Source organism: Pelobates fuscus, chromosome 1, assembly GCF_036172605.1.
Source record: "Pelobates fuscus isolate aPelFus1 chromosome 1, aPelFus1.pri, whole genome shotgun sequence".
NCBI lineage: Eukaryota > Metazoa > Chordata > Amphibia > Anura > Pelobatidae > Pelobates > Pelobates fuscus.
Window position 1 is genome coordinate 80590735 of NC_086317.1, and position 15903 is coordinate 80606637.

General features: G+C 41.8%; 1 protein-coding gene across 5 annotated transcripts in view; it reads right to left on the reverse strand.

The window, feature by feature from the left end:
• Positions 1-15903, reverse strand: part of MYO1C (myosin IC) — a 164806-nt gene that overhangs the window by 64514 nt on the left and 84389 nt on the right. The window contains exon 1 of one of the 5 annotated variants that reach the window (XM_063449918.1): positions 4950-5145. The exons of the other annotated variants lie outside the window; for them this stretch is intronic. Coding sequence (XP_063305988.1) covers positions 4950-4967 — 18 coding nt within the window. The 5' untranslated portion in view covers positions 4968-5145. Of the gene's footprint in view, positions 1-4949; positions 5146-15903 lie in introns of those variants that run through there. 5 annotated transcript variants of the gene reach the window in all.

Consider the following 15903-nt stretch of genomic DNA (forward strand, 5'->3'; position numbering starts at 1 on the left):
TGCATACACTAACACAGCACACACTCTGCATACACTAACACAGCACACACTCTGCATACACTAACACAGCACACACTCTGCATACACTAACACAGCACACACTCTGCATACACTGACACAGCACACACTCTGCATACACTGACACAGCACACACTCTGCATACACTGACACAGCACACACTCTGCATACACTGACACAGCACACACTCTGCATACACTGACACAACACACACTCTGCATACACTGACACAACACACACTCTGCATACACTGACACAACACACACTCTGCATACACTGACACAACACACACTCTGCATACACTGACACAGCACACACTCTGCATACACTGACACAGCACACACTCTGCATACACTGACACAGCACACACTCTGCATACACTGACACAGCACACACTCTGCATACACTGACACAGCACACACTCTGCATACACTGACACAGCACACACTCTGCATACACTAACACAGCACACACTCTGCATACACTAACACAGCACACACTCTGCATACACTAACACAGCACACACTCTGCATACACTAACACAGCACACACTCTGCATACACTAACACAGCACACACTCTGCATACACTAACACAGCACACACTCTGCATACACTAACACAGCACACACTCTGCATACACTAACACAGCACACACTCTGCATACACTGACACAGCACACACTCTGCATACACTGACACAACACACACACCGCATACACTAACACAACACACTCTGCATACACTGACACAACACACTGCATACACTAATACAACACACACTGCATACACAAACACACACACTGCATACACTAATACAACGCACACTGCATACACTAACACACACAGTGCATACACTAATACAATACACACACTGCATTCACTAATACAACATGCACTCTGCATACACTACACACTAACACACTCACTGCATCCACTATACTGACACACACTCTGCATTCGCTACACATTACCACACTCTGCATTCACTACACTAACACACACTCTGCATCCGCTACACACTAACAGTCTGCATTCACTACACTAACACACTCTCTGCATTCACTACACATTAACACACTCTCTGCATTCACTACACTAAGACACTCTCTGCATTCACTACACATTAACACACACTCTGCATTCACTACAAATTTACACACACTACATTCATTACACTGACACACTCTGCATTCACTACACCCTAACACACACTCTGCATTTATTACACACTAACACACACTCTGTATTCACTAAACTATGCACACACTCTGGATTCACTATACTGACACACACTCTGGATTCACTACACTAACATAGACTCTGCATCACCTGTACACACAGCATCCACTACACAAACATCCTGTATTCACAGTACACACACTACATCCACCACAAATTGAAACATTCTGCATTCACTATACTGAGACACACTCTGCATTCACTACACTAACATAGACTCTGCATCACCTGTACACACAGCATCCACTACACAAACATCCTGTATTCACAGTACACACACTACATCCACCACAAATTGAAACATTCTGCATTCACTATACACATACACTGTGTCTAATACACACACTACATCCACTACAGACACTGCATCCACTAAACACATTTCATCTAGTACATACAAACACTACATCCACTACACAAACACACACTACATCACTGTACACACACTACATCCACTACTCAAACACTCTCTGCATTCACTACACATTAACACTCTGCATCCGCTACACACTAACACACCCTCTGCATTCACTACACATTTACAAACACTCTGCATTCACTGCACTAACACACACACACTACATTCATAACACTGACACACTCTGCATTCATTACACACTAATACACACTCTGCATTCACTAAACTATGCACACACTCTGGATTCACTATACTGACACACACTCTGGATTAACTGTACACACAGCATCCACTACACAAACATCCTGTATTCACAGTACACACACTACATCCACCACAAATTGAAACACTCTGCATTCACTATACACAGACACTGCGTCTAATACACACACTACATCAACTACAGACACTGCATCCACTAAACACATTTCATCTAGTACATACAAACACTACACAAACACACACTACATCCACTACTCAAACACACACTACATCCACTACTCAAACACACACTACATCCACTACTCAAACACACACTGCGTTCACTATACACACTGCATCCGCTACACTAACACACTCTGCATTCACTGCACAAACAGTATCTAATACACACAAACACTACATCCATTACACACATTCTAATTCACTTCCACTATACACACCACATTCAGTCCCGCATCATTGTCAGCGGACTAGGTAGGGCGTGGGCGGACTCGGGAGGGAGGGGGCGGGGGGGTGGGGGGGCCCAGACCTTGTGCTTTGTCAGGGGCCCCACAATTTCTGATGGCAGCCCTGATATTAGGAAAGAAACATGAGAGGGGGATTTGGGCCCAAAAACAGGGAAATAGAACAAGGTATCTCACGTACACAGACTGATTTCTATACACATTTATTGTAATCTGGAGAGACATTACGGTTTTACACTCAGGCACATTAAATATATGAGGTGCCTAAAAAAAGAGAGACATAAATAAAAGCTGTCCCTCCTAAATAGGGTCAATTGGGAGATATGTAGCACAACACATATATACATTTCAGAAATAAATATACATGGCCCATTAATAAATACTACTCAATTGTGAATACCATACTAACTTGACCATATGTGCCATTTTTTTTTTTTTTTTTTTTTTTTAAATTTCTTTATTTTTGCAGTGCAAAGAAGAAACATAACAGCAGGCGTGTGGTGCCCCAATAGCATTCCTCACGCTTAGAATTAACATTTTTAACAATGGGGTTACCATAAATCCGTGCACATTTTTTAGTTATTTATGTCAAGACTGTATTGTTTTTCATGTTTTTTGTTTAGTTAAAAATGTGTAAAATGTCTTGTTAATATTAAGATAAAGTTTGCAACCTATATTCTTAAACTAGTGTATGTTGTATGCTTATGTTAATGTAACGATATAGCTGGCATAGCTTGATTTTTTACATTTATAAAGTTCAATAAAGTTTCCATAAAAAAATGTATTCTGAAAAGTAGATCCCCCTGGGGAAAGTACAGAGCTGGGGATATATCTATTGTCAATAGCCTGCACTAGAAAGGGTGCTAAAATACTTTATTAAAAAAATCGGTAATCTATAGAAGGACCTGACATCTTTCCTCCTAAAGGATATGTGGGAATGTTCCTGCACATCCGAACAGATCCTCACAAAATAACTCACGCCCACCTGCTGCACATCAGAGAATTATGGTTCATCTAAGGAATTTAGATGCCTTTAAGCAGCCCAAAAAACACTAAATACTAATGGGAAAAGTGTATTGAAGGAGTGCTAAATGCAATGCCACTGAAACTTTGCCAAACACAGCATGAAGGAGTTTCAGCAGGTTGAAGAGGTGCCATGGCACCTTTCCAAAGAATGACTTGATGGAATGTGCACAAAAAACAAACATACAAATTGCACTGAACTTGATTGGTGCCTTTCTATTGGGTACACCTCTGTTCCAAATATAAATATATGTATATTTATATTTATTTTCATATATTTTTTTTTAACTTATTTGCCTGCTTCATCACGCCAGAAAGCACTAAAGAAAAATGTCTCAAACTTTGTCCTTAGCATAATTTTTTTCATATTAATGTGGGTGCAGTGGCAAACATGGCTAGCACCACGTTAGGCTTCACCACGTTCGACTGAGTTGAATCAGTCAACACACCAAGAAAGATAAATCTTTTTCCTCAAGCTGGATAAGCAGGGATTGCAGCCAACAGAGACCAAACTGAACGGCTAAACTGTGCAGTGGGCTGGGAGCAAACACTGATGTGCCCATGAAATATCCAAAACCACGAATTACTATTTTGGTACAAAATGTCATTGTCACATTCCAAGACCTACAGGTGCATCTATGACCACTAGCAAAGCACACGTTTCATGGAATTTTCCAGAAGCAGTGTAACAAACTGTGAGCTTGTCAAACATATTCAAAAATCCGATAATGGTTTGACAGCACAGGAAAATCTTCCATAACTGAGATCATAGTTTGTGAAAGAACTCTGAAGGCTTCTCCACATTGGTTTGGGAAATAAAGCCTTACATCATCTTGTGACATACTATAGTTCCATGTCACCTTTATTTCATATGATAATCCCTTCCCCAACAGCATTCCCAAACTATGATTAAGGACTTCATGAGCACCAGAACCTCCTAACATGTCTTCAATGGCACAAATAGTTCAAAATGGTGTGAACAAGCAGACGCAAAAGGTAAAGAAACCACATCCACAGAATATTCACAAACGTTCTGTTGCGAATGGAATTTTGCCCCTACTGCCTAAAAATCAATCACAAAATAAAAACAGTTACTAAAATGTTGATTAGAGACAAGAATGAGATTCTAAATTGAAGGATTTGCCAAAGCACTATAGGTAGGTCTTGAGGTATCGCGGTATGATTTTAGGAAGTCACTGTAATTATTATACCCTTTATAACCTGCAGCAGATCGATGAGGTAGTACAATTACAATAATAAAGCATGTGACAATTTATACAAAGCACTGTAAACACTTCTGGTGCTTACGGATCATGCCAGTACCAAGCTGAAAAATGGAGATTGTAAATAAACCTGTATAAAACCAGATGTAATAAGGTAGTGAAGCACTGGTTGAGAACTCCGAATGTACGTTTCAACCTTCTTGAAATTATATTAACCTTGCCACAAAAAAAAAAAAACACCTTAAAATAATAAAGTACAAAACAGCCACTGAAGAAAATACTTGTGCTTTTCGTGTGTATCCCAAATTAGCACAAACTGGGTTTCATGTAAACTAAGCTCACCGCTGCTCTGTACTTCATTGTAACTGGCAAATTAATCAGGACTCCAGCAGGGAAGGAAGCCAGCTACAAATCCAGGTAAAGGATTTCAAAGTTCAATTCGCCAACATCAGAGATACAGAATCCGGACTCAAAGGAGCAGGTACAAAGCTATCACGTAATAATCCAGGTTTAGTTCAGACTTTTAAAAAAAAAAAAAAGAAAAAAAGGACATATAAAATATGTAAAAAAAATATATATCACTTTCCACTTCTGTTTAATGCATGTTCTTTGCAGAACTCCTGCTAACAAGAAACGCAGAGCTGGCTGGTGTTAAAGTGATTCTGTGTGAAATGAGCTGAGAACAACATTACAGAAAAAAAGTTCTACTTTTTTCCTGGGGCAGTAAAAGGAAAGTAGAGGAAAAAAATCCCACTGCAGTCTGTTTCCAGACTGAGTCCAGGCGTCACTGGCAGGGAAAGACAGGAATGAAAAGAAGAAATGAAAAAAAGGGGGCTGGGAATCTTGGGCTGTGTCCCAAATCTAATAAACACACATAAGTCAGGAGAAGCAGGCATGTGATTGGAGGGCCCTTCACTCCTTCAGTTTCTGCACGCTGCTGCACATTTTTTTTCTATGAGTAAATGATCTTAGAGAACCTTCACGAATTCCAAAAAATAAAAGTGCTACAGGTGAGGAAGCCCGGTAAGCAACGCCCACTGCAACGGTACTTTGTGACCTCAACTTCGGGTTCAATCTGATGCATATCTGAGTGATGAGCAACTTCGTTTAACACTTTGAGTGCCAGTAGAGTCTACATCAACAGTGACCAAAGACAGATCCCCAGATGTTGTGCAACTACAAATCCCACAATGTTTTGTTAGCCTTAAAGCTAGCAAAGTATCATGAAGTTGCGGTTCTTACAACAGCCGTGAATTAACCTTTGGCAATCCCTGGTATAAAGTCATATTGGCTGCAGAGGCACTGCTGCCACCTCTGTAATTAAGGCTTAAAAGTTTACTCTAAGCAGCATGACAGCTTTGAATTCTTGCAAAGTGGATGGTGCAAAGTACCCTATTACTCTTACCTCTGATAGATCGACTGTCAGCAGCTATTCGGAACATAGTTTATAGGAAAAGATCAGAGACCACTGGCCAGAATGAGAGGCTATGGATTGGAGGACACTTCTCGTTAGGGAAGGGATTGACTAAAGATGTAGGCAGCATTTAATCTGTGAAGAGTTAGGATTTTATACGATATTTATTTGTCCATAAGGGCAGCACCACCCAGTTTTTAGTGTGATAAATAATTAAAATAATTAAATTTGATTAACTTTGTTGGCATTGCAAGGACTACAGTGTGTGAAAGAAAAAAACAAAACGAGTGTCATGATTACATCTGCAGTTTCCATTCTCCCTTTTAAGATTGGATATGCAACCGGTTTGAATAGAGCCTGACATTTCTTGGGGTGAAGTGGGTAGAGCCAAACAAGTCAGGGGGATCCATAGTATCCCACAATTTTTGAAACTTCTCCAGCTGCTACTAGATATATCGCTCATTCATAAATCATATAAGGTAATTTTCACGTACATATAGCAATCTATATATTGTGCTGAAATGGATTTGATATATAGTAACATTGTATTTGCTGTATTCCAGAACACTATCTGCACATTCCGTCACATTCTGTGGTTCCTTAGAAGAGTTTCATTTTTAGAAAGCGCTTCATAAAGTGGCAGCTACAATAAATCTATTTACCCTGACCAAGCACCAAAATAGTTTACCAAATAACGAACACCAGAATTTTTAGCTGATAAAAGTTTACCCATACAATGACCATTGACATGCTTAATAGAATCGTTATTGAACTTTCCTCATAGAGATTCATTGATTCAATTCATCTCTATGAGGAGATGCTGTTTGGCCAGGTCTGTGTTTGAATTGTGCTGGCTCTGCCCCTGATCTGCCTCCTTGTCAGTCTCAGCCAATCCTATGGGGAAGCATTGTGATTGGATCAGGCTACCACTTCTGACGATGTCAGCACACTGCTTGTTTTTCTGAGTCAAACAGCATGCAGATCTATAGCTTCAGGCTTGAACACAGTAAGATTTTGCTATATTTATGGAGGCATGAGGGGCCCAGATTTTTTTTATTTTCTTCCTGACCCTATAGTGATCCTTTAACCTTGGTTACAATTAAAAAAGAAAAAAAACTTTTAATGTATTAAAATTGTAATCAGCAATCAACACAATGGGGTGAAGATAAAGATATAAGAACTGCCTGCTGTTAAACAAAAAGCAGTGCTTTGTGAACTTAGACTTTGTTTATTGGATAATAAAAAATACAATAAGCAAGAGTAGACATGGGGGTTGCAAATGACAGAAATGTCTGGTCACCTACCACTTTTCTTAGCTTCCTAAGCTCCAAGTCTCGGACAGTAAAGATCCAGAGCAGAAAATATAGGTATGCAAGCGACATACAAGCCCCAACATAATAAGCATTTTTATTCCTTTGCTTCTTGGCCAGGCCTTAACTGTAACTTGCCAATACAAGCCATAGTATAACCTACAAAGTTTTCACTCGCCAATGTGGCAAGTGGAAATTCTGAGCCCAGATGCATGTTTTTTTTGTTTTGTTGTTTATTGGTGGCAATGCAACTTGTGGCTACTTTCACAGGTCTCTGTTGGCCTTGCAAACAATCCAGAACTGCCTGGTTGCTGAGCAACCAGTCAACCACTACATGGCGCATCATAAAGGTCACACTGCAGGTCTGCTGCTCTACATTAGCCTTCACTCTCAGTGGTGACCAGTTGGCAGTTGGGAAAAAGAGGAGCAGCTCTCCCACCGTGACAGAAGTGAAGTTTGGGTCTGCCTGCTGTTGTAAAGGTAAACAACCATCAACTTTTCAATCATGCAACAATGTTAGAGACTTAAAATAACCATTTAAGCCTGAGTGAGGCAAGTGTCAGGGTACATTTAGTTTGGGAACATCTGGTGTATTGATGTAGGCCATCACTTGCCTAGAATTTACAGAAGGTAACTGAAGGAAAACTATGTCCACTAATTGGATATGATCAGTCATTTCGTAAAAAATAAATCCCCAAATTACTAACACTTGCAAATATTTCCCATGCCCTAAAAAGTTACAGTTCATTGTCCTGAGAACTGGCCTTTGCGGCTTATGAGGACCCACCACCTTTCCCCCAGCATTTCCTTCCTTGATAGGGCTGGAAATGTCCAATCAAAATGGAAAAAGCATTGAGGATACACCTCCAAACCAAAACATTTCACAAAGGGTTTTATTGCTGCTTCTGGACTTTTATTAATATATTTGGGGGGTGGGGGGAGGGAGAGGGGTTAGGAGGAGTGGACAACATACATAAGGGCTGTATTAGTCTTAATTTTGTGCATTTATTTTTATAGTGTGTGGGGGAGGAACTTGCTATATATAAGAGTTTGTGCACTTACCATGCTTAGCCCACCACTGGATGTGGCTGACTAGAGTTACATTGCATATCATAGGTTTAGCACACAATTGTCTCAATATAATATTACAACAGATAATTAACTCCCAGCAGCCGCAGCCACAATGTCACTGAGCATGATAGGAGTTGTAGTCTAATGGGACAGGCAACTTCTTGCACAAACTTAAACTCATGGGACCTAAACGCCCAACAGAGCGGCTTTTCTCATCCAAGGATTTAGAGAGAGAGCTATATTGCCTGAAAGCTGGGATGTAGGAGGTTAGACACCGACAGGGTTATTCACTAAAGTGAGAATTGTCAGGAATTCATAGCGAATTAAAATGGAATTTCACATTTAAGGCCAAAATAGCCAAACTGTAAAACTCTCCAAATCAGCTTTGCTAGTTCGGCTGCTTTGGCCTTAAACTTGAGATTTCCCTCCGTTGCACAAAACAGATATGGTCAGCCAGGAAGAAAGGAAATCATGTGGCTTACTGGCAGACCAGGGAGGCAGCCCTACACACAGAAAATAGGTATTTATCTTCAAAATAAAACATTAAAAAAATTAATTAAAAAAAAAAAAAAAAAGAAAGGCAGCATGCTTAGATTGTTATGGTGCTTAGAGTGACTTTTCAAGGTTGTAAAGCAAAACCTATGCCTTATCACATAAGAATATTAAATTGGATTTCAGCAGAGAGTTCTCTGCTGATGCCGTACATGTCTCAGTTGATGCTTGGAGCAGCTATGCTCTCGCTTTCTGCTCCTGCACAGCACCTCCACTTCCTTTTAAGGGGAAAATATGTTTCCAGTGGAAAATGTGAGCGTTAATTCGGCTCTGGCTATAGCAAAAAGCAAGCAGAGGAAGGATCGGCTTCCAGAATGAAATGTTCTTTTTGAAACACCCCAAACAGGGTTTGGGTGTGCCAGGAGGAGATCAGCACAAAACCTATGGAGAGAATGCCTTCGTTTATTTAAAAAAAAAAAAAAAAAAAAAAAACTAAATACATTTTTTTATTAGCCTTAAACCAAAAGTGATCTATACTAAATTAAAATGAATGGTTGCTAAAATCCTGGAACAAAGTGCCTTGGTGTGAATCTGGAAGGTGCTGGGTCGAGAAGAATTATTGCATAGACATATTTGCGGACAGTGTTACTTTACTATGCAGCCAAATGCCTTAAATTATAAGGAATCTGAATCTTTTGAAGATATTGTAAACATTACTTGGATAAAAAAAATTGCAGAGTATATTGCTGATGGACACAATTCTTGAGCTTTAATGCAGGGCATGCTGTGCTGACCCAGAATGTAAAGTACCATCAAATAGTCATAACAACTTTGACAAGTCATGTCTATTTGAATATTTCTTTGACACATTGCATGTCAGGAACTCTGAATGCCAGGTTGCCGGATTGTCCAAGGAGGACAGAAGGGACCCAAGCTGTGGGATAGCACAGTACTGCTCTGGAATACACTATGGAAACGGTAAAGGAGAGATACGAATGGCTCGCTAACTGGAAAGAACAGTCACAGTCTTTGTCTTTTTACTTGTAATAATGGAACCTATGGACAGCATTGCACAGCGTGTTGGCCATTTACAAATAATGTGCAATGATAGTAAATACTACAAATAGTGCAACAAAATCCTACTCTTGCAGCATTAACACTTGAAAATACATTTTAAAGTGGATCTGTCAATTACGGTGGTCTGACCCCTGAAACAGACCGATAAGATGTGGTCAAAAAGAAGCGAGGCGACACTCCAGGATACTAATGGCATAAGTTTATTCAGGGAAATACGACCCCACAAAAATGTTCAACGCTTTGGCTCCTAAATGCATATTAACCATTAAAGGGACACTCCAGGCACCCAGACCACTTCTGCCCATTGGGGTGGTCTGGGTGCCAACTCCCACTACTCTTAACCCTGCAACTGTAATTATTGCAGTTTTTTTATAAACTACAATAATTACATTGCAGAGTTAACTCCACCTCTAGTGGCTGTCTACTAGACAGCCACTTGAGGGCACTTCCTGATTCCTAGCAAAGATTTACACATGCCTCCCTAAACTCTCGTGCGGTCTGTGTGTTAAGTAGTAAGTATATTTGAGCTGTCGCGGTCAGCCGACTAGATGGCTAATCTATGACACGGCATTAGGCATAGAAAGTGAGTGACGTAGAAAATGCATAACAGGCAAACAAATTATAGACAAAATTATATACAGAAGGGGGAGGACATTGCATAGGTCAGTGTAATATAAATCCGTCCGGTGCCTTTACTAGTTCCTTGTGATGGACAGTTTTTTCCCACATTAAGAACCGGGTGGGTGCATAGTGCTGCTTTCTGCTGGGGCTGCCTGTCCCGATGGGGTGAATGGTGCTATGTTGGCGACATCCCACCGGTGTGTTGGTCTCGTCTTGGCGCCTGCCATGGGGCGAATGCCTAGTGCTTGTAAAAATTGTGGTGCTTCCGCCGGTGTGGTCAGTCGGTGGCTTTGCCCTTCTTGTGTGGCAATTAGCGTTCGGGGGTATCCCCATTTATATTGTATGTCCGCTGCCCTTAATTTTGTTGTGGTTTCCTTCAGGGATGCACGCCACTGCAGCGTCTGGCGGCTCAGGTCTTGGTAGAAGTGTAGGGCAAGGTCCTCGAAAGCATACGGGGTCTGGCCCCTGACAGCACGGAGGAATCCGTCTTTGTCTAAATGGGATTTGAAGCACATTAGAACATCCCTTGCGGAGTCTGGGGCATTGTGTGGCCGCCCGGGTATGCGGAATAGGCTGTCCAGGGTCAGTCCTTTGGCCTGTTTAGATGGTAGGGCAGCCTGTAGCAGCCTCTTTACGAGGAGCGGCAGTTCGTCTGCGGTCACAGTGTTTGGGATCCCCCTCACCTTGATATTTCTCTGTCTCGTCATATCTTCAAGCTGCCCCACTCGTGCGTTTAGTTGTGAGCATGTGGTTACTAGCTCCTGTGTTTGCTTTGCCGTGGCATCTTGCTGGACTCTAAAGTCCTGGACTACTTCTTCCGTGGCTCGCATGCGGCCTGTAAGTGTGCTCAGCTCCGTCTTGAGGCCTGCTAATTGTGCTGGCAAGAATGCCTTAAGGTCAGTCACCATGCCTGAGAGGTCAGCCTTAGTGGCTAGTGGTGGTTCTGACTGCCTTGGTGGTGCAGTTTGTTGCTTCCGTTGGGGTGTCTGGGTCGGCATATCGCTCAGGTACTCATCCTCTGAGGCAGAGAGTGACTCCATCCCCATGGTTTGAAAGACGTCCACCATTTTGGGCCTGCAAGCCTGGGACAAGAGTTGCCCGATATCGTGGGTATGTGCCACCGATGACCCTCGGGGTTTCCGTGAGTGTTTCCCCATATTGTGCTGACTACCTCAGTCTTTCCCCGGCTTATGGAGGTAATTGTTGCTGATTTTTTGGCTGTTTTGCCGTAGTAATGTCGGAGCACAGGTTTCATGCGACTTGTCGGCTTGCCTGCTAGCTCCGCCCCCTCGTTTATTCTCTATTGTTAATGTTTAAACACGCATAATCCCGAGTAATGCTATACTGTGATTGTTTCCAAACCTAGACCAGCTGCCTAAGCAACACCAGCACCTAGCTTGCCAACACCAGGTTGCCTAGGCAACCAGACCGCACACCACATTGGGACGCATAGTAGATAATCTGCTTATAGTGTACAAAGAACAGCACATTAAAGTGTCCATAATTACAACTCTGGCAGCTAACTACCATAGGAGCGCAGCTGGCTCACTTACCCCCTCCTCCCCCCAACTGCTAATTTTCACAAATCGCCAGGTATAGGGATCGTCATGTATGAGCCAGTTGTATCATCCCTCACTTAGACAATTATACTCTGATTCTAGACCTATACCGCTACTTTCTAAGCTTAAACAAATTGTCTTCTCGTTACTACAACCAAAAAATGTGCATTGTACTTCACTGTCATGCCAATGTTGTTTTACTACTCTATAGCGGGTACATTCTGTTGGGGCATGGCACACGCAATTGTTATCCTTTATGCACTCAAAAATAAAGAATTAAAAAAAAAAAAGTGACCGATCTGCTTAAACAGATGCCAATTTCAAGGATTTTCACCACATCCAAATAACAGCATCTCTTACTTTCTCCTGGGAATCCAACTCCAACACAAAGTTAACATCTGTAATATGGACTGCATATCGGTAACAAAAAGAAAAACAAAAAAGGCCTTTCCAGGGGTCTTCAAAAAACTTGTTTATTTCAACAAAACTACTGTTTGCCATGAGCAAACCATTTAACATATATGTTGTGGCCATTCTTGCACCACACACCAACTCTCACACCAACCCAGTTAAACTGAATGACGCGGTTGGTTTAATACACCTGTGATGCCAAAGATGTGCTCAGAGCGCTTGTGCTAAAGCAGCATTTCTTTGACAGAGGCTGAATAGAAATCAAATGGGTTCCCTAAACCAGAAATGTTGATAAATTGACAATGGAATGGCAAATTTCAGGCCAAAACAAAAAATTCCCAGTAGTTGAAATAATTAAAATTACATTTTTCAATTCCCTACAATTCCTGCTCTTGTTAATATCTTCTATTCTTTTGAGAGATGAAAATAGTCCCTTACTAAAGGGAGACTCCAGGCACCCAGACCACTTCAGCTAATTGAAGTAGTCTGAGTGCTGTGTCCCTTTCGCACCTAGTGCTGCAATGTAAAACATTGCAGTTCCAGAGACATCGGCGCTGGATAAAGGTAAGTAGCTGAAGGGGTTTTAACCGGTTCGTTTTCCTGGCACTGGAGAGTTCCCAATTTCATTTGAAATAAAGAACATGATTATTTTATTTTTTTTAAGAGATGCCCTAAGAGCAAGGCTTAGCAATCAATAGTTACCAACACAGTCCTCACCAATTGACCATGATTTACTAATTTGAGCGATATCGTTATAACATGAATATCTTCAATCGGTACCTGCTATAATAGTATGTAATGTTCATTACATTATAGTGTGTTCATATCTAGAATACTAAGAATTATTTATTTATTTTAAAGACCATTTTTATTGTGAAGGCAAAATATAATTGACATAACACGCATGATCGCATCAATAATAAGGCAAATAGGATAGAACAACAGCTATGTAAAATAGGGCGTATAAATCATAGCAAAGAAAAAGAGGAAAATATAACATTTTATATATATAAAAAAAAATCTCTTGCACTCACGCTGTAAATGTCCCTTGTTTGCCAGGTGCTAAGCCAGTGCTTGGTTTTCCAGATATCCAAAGAGGTAGCAGCACTCACGGAGTTTAAAAGTTCCAATCTTTATTTATTCATATTAAAAATCACAATCAACGTTTCAGTCCTCTGTATGGGACCTTCCTCAGGATCAATACCGGAGATATATTTGTCCAGTCCAACCAAGTTGCGAGTAATGCTCAGTCCATGCAGCCACTATAGTGCCACAGGAAATGTCAAGGAATATTCAAATTTATATCATAAAAGAGTTAAATCTCGGGGCGGGGCCTGACCGCTGGCCGGATCAGACATGTTTTGTCTGAGCTCCGGCCTGTGGGCTGGAAAATCGGTGCTAACTGCGGGCCAAAAGCTGACACCGACCTGAGATCGTGATTATGGCATCACCCAGGCAACGATGATCCAGTGGATACCACCCCCCCCCCTCCCCACAGGCGACCACCACTGCATACTGCAACATGTCCACTCCGGTCCTGTCGAGCATTGAGGTCCATGCGGTGTACCCCAAGATGGCCGACCACCATCTATCCGGAGCACGACGCAACATAGACACCAAGCGCAGCAACCCCACTAGACGAAATGGAGAACCCTGCATGACATACTAGCACGATGCTCATAAATCGCACAGCCAAAGATGACAGCGGGAGTGCCTTGCGAGCTCTCAACCACCCCTGGAACATGCCCGACAGCAAGCTGGAACCATAGCAGCCTCCAGGTATTAAACCTATCCTTACCGCAGTGGCAATCTCCTGGAGAGAACTCTGGGCCCACCCTGACAGAACAAGCCTGCGCCGGGGACCTATACTGGGAGGGCACCCGAGGGCATCATCCCCATACACCAACCTCACAGTGATGCTGCCCACACCGGAGTGCTACAGCTTGCAGGGCACAGCACCCAGCAACCGGGAAACTTGTCGACGACGGTCGGCAGACACCGCGCCACAGGGCGGGACAATGGGACCCAGTGGACCTCTTGTGGTACTATACAGGGACTCTTCCACACACCTAGGCATGAGCTGTGTTCCCCCGGACCCTTATTTTTTTGCTCTGCCGGAGCTGGCGGTCAACCCAGCCCTTTACGCCAAGATGCACACCGTATGCTGTACCACTCATAGCCTCATTAGATGTTGCCGTAGCTAAAATGATCAATAAGAATGCATGCACCCTATTTACGGTAGTTGTTTTTTGGTTACGTTTCCTACCTATGGACAGAGACAGCACGGTTGTGAGGTTATGCCTGGTGGTACCCTATTTCTTTGATATCACTCATGGTTAAGCTAGAGACCTCAAAATCTAACAAAAATGTAGGTATGCAACTCAGAATAAGTTCCTTATCTGTCATAACTATTAACTGACACCTGGTGTAACTTTTGCTGCAACCACTTTACTTTAAAATATAAAATGTGCTATGCCCTGAAATGCCAAACAGTTACTGTTAAATGACAAGTTGTCACTGGCTGTTGTGGCATTGCTTGCCTCACTGTATTTCTCGTGCACAATAAAATAAAGAAAGAAAAAAAAAAAAAAAAGAAGTTAAATCTCATCGTATTTATTATATGGAGATTAGGGCATTAGAGTTGATGTATAGCAGGCTTCCCCAAACTCTGGCCCGCCAGATGTTGCTGAACTACAACTCCTATGATTCTCAGCCTATTTCATTCATAGAATCATGGGAGTAGTTGTAGTTCAGCAACATCTGGAGGGCTGGAGTTTGAGGAAGCCTGATGTATAGCTTCTCGAAAAGTCCTACAAAAAGCATGTGGGGAAACTAGTATTTTTTTTTTTTTTAAACGGTAAGCCAAGTATTTGTTTTTAAATGAATCACAATTCGGTTTATTTTTAATAAAGCTCCTATATCTGCACACCAGATACAGCTTTGTTGCACTAAAAGAGTGGACTACTTTGGTCAGCCAAGAACATTATCCTAATCAAAATTAGTTTTCAGTTACAGAACAATACAGAGATTAAATGGGACAGTTTAGGCACCTTCAGGTACCATAACAACTTAATATAAATGAAGTTGGTATGGTGTCAGGAGGCCCCAGGGCACACACTTACCTTTCATGAACGGTTTAATCCCAATGTTGCCTCTAGCACTGATCTCAACTCCCTCCAGGCGGATTCCGGTCTCTAAAATTTCAGTTTTAGGAAACACGGAGTGCCGATTGGCTGAGAGCGGTCAGCTGCCACAATCAGTGGACTCCCCATTCCAAAACTGGCTTAGAAAAGGAAAGTTTCTATCAAAGCCAGTTTACTGATTAGGGGTCACTGATTGGC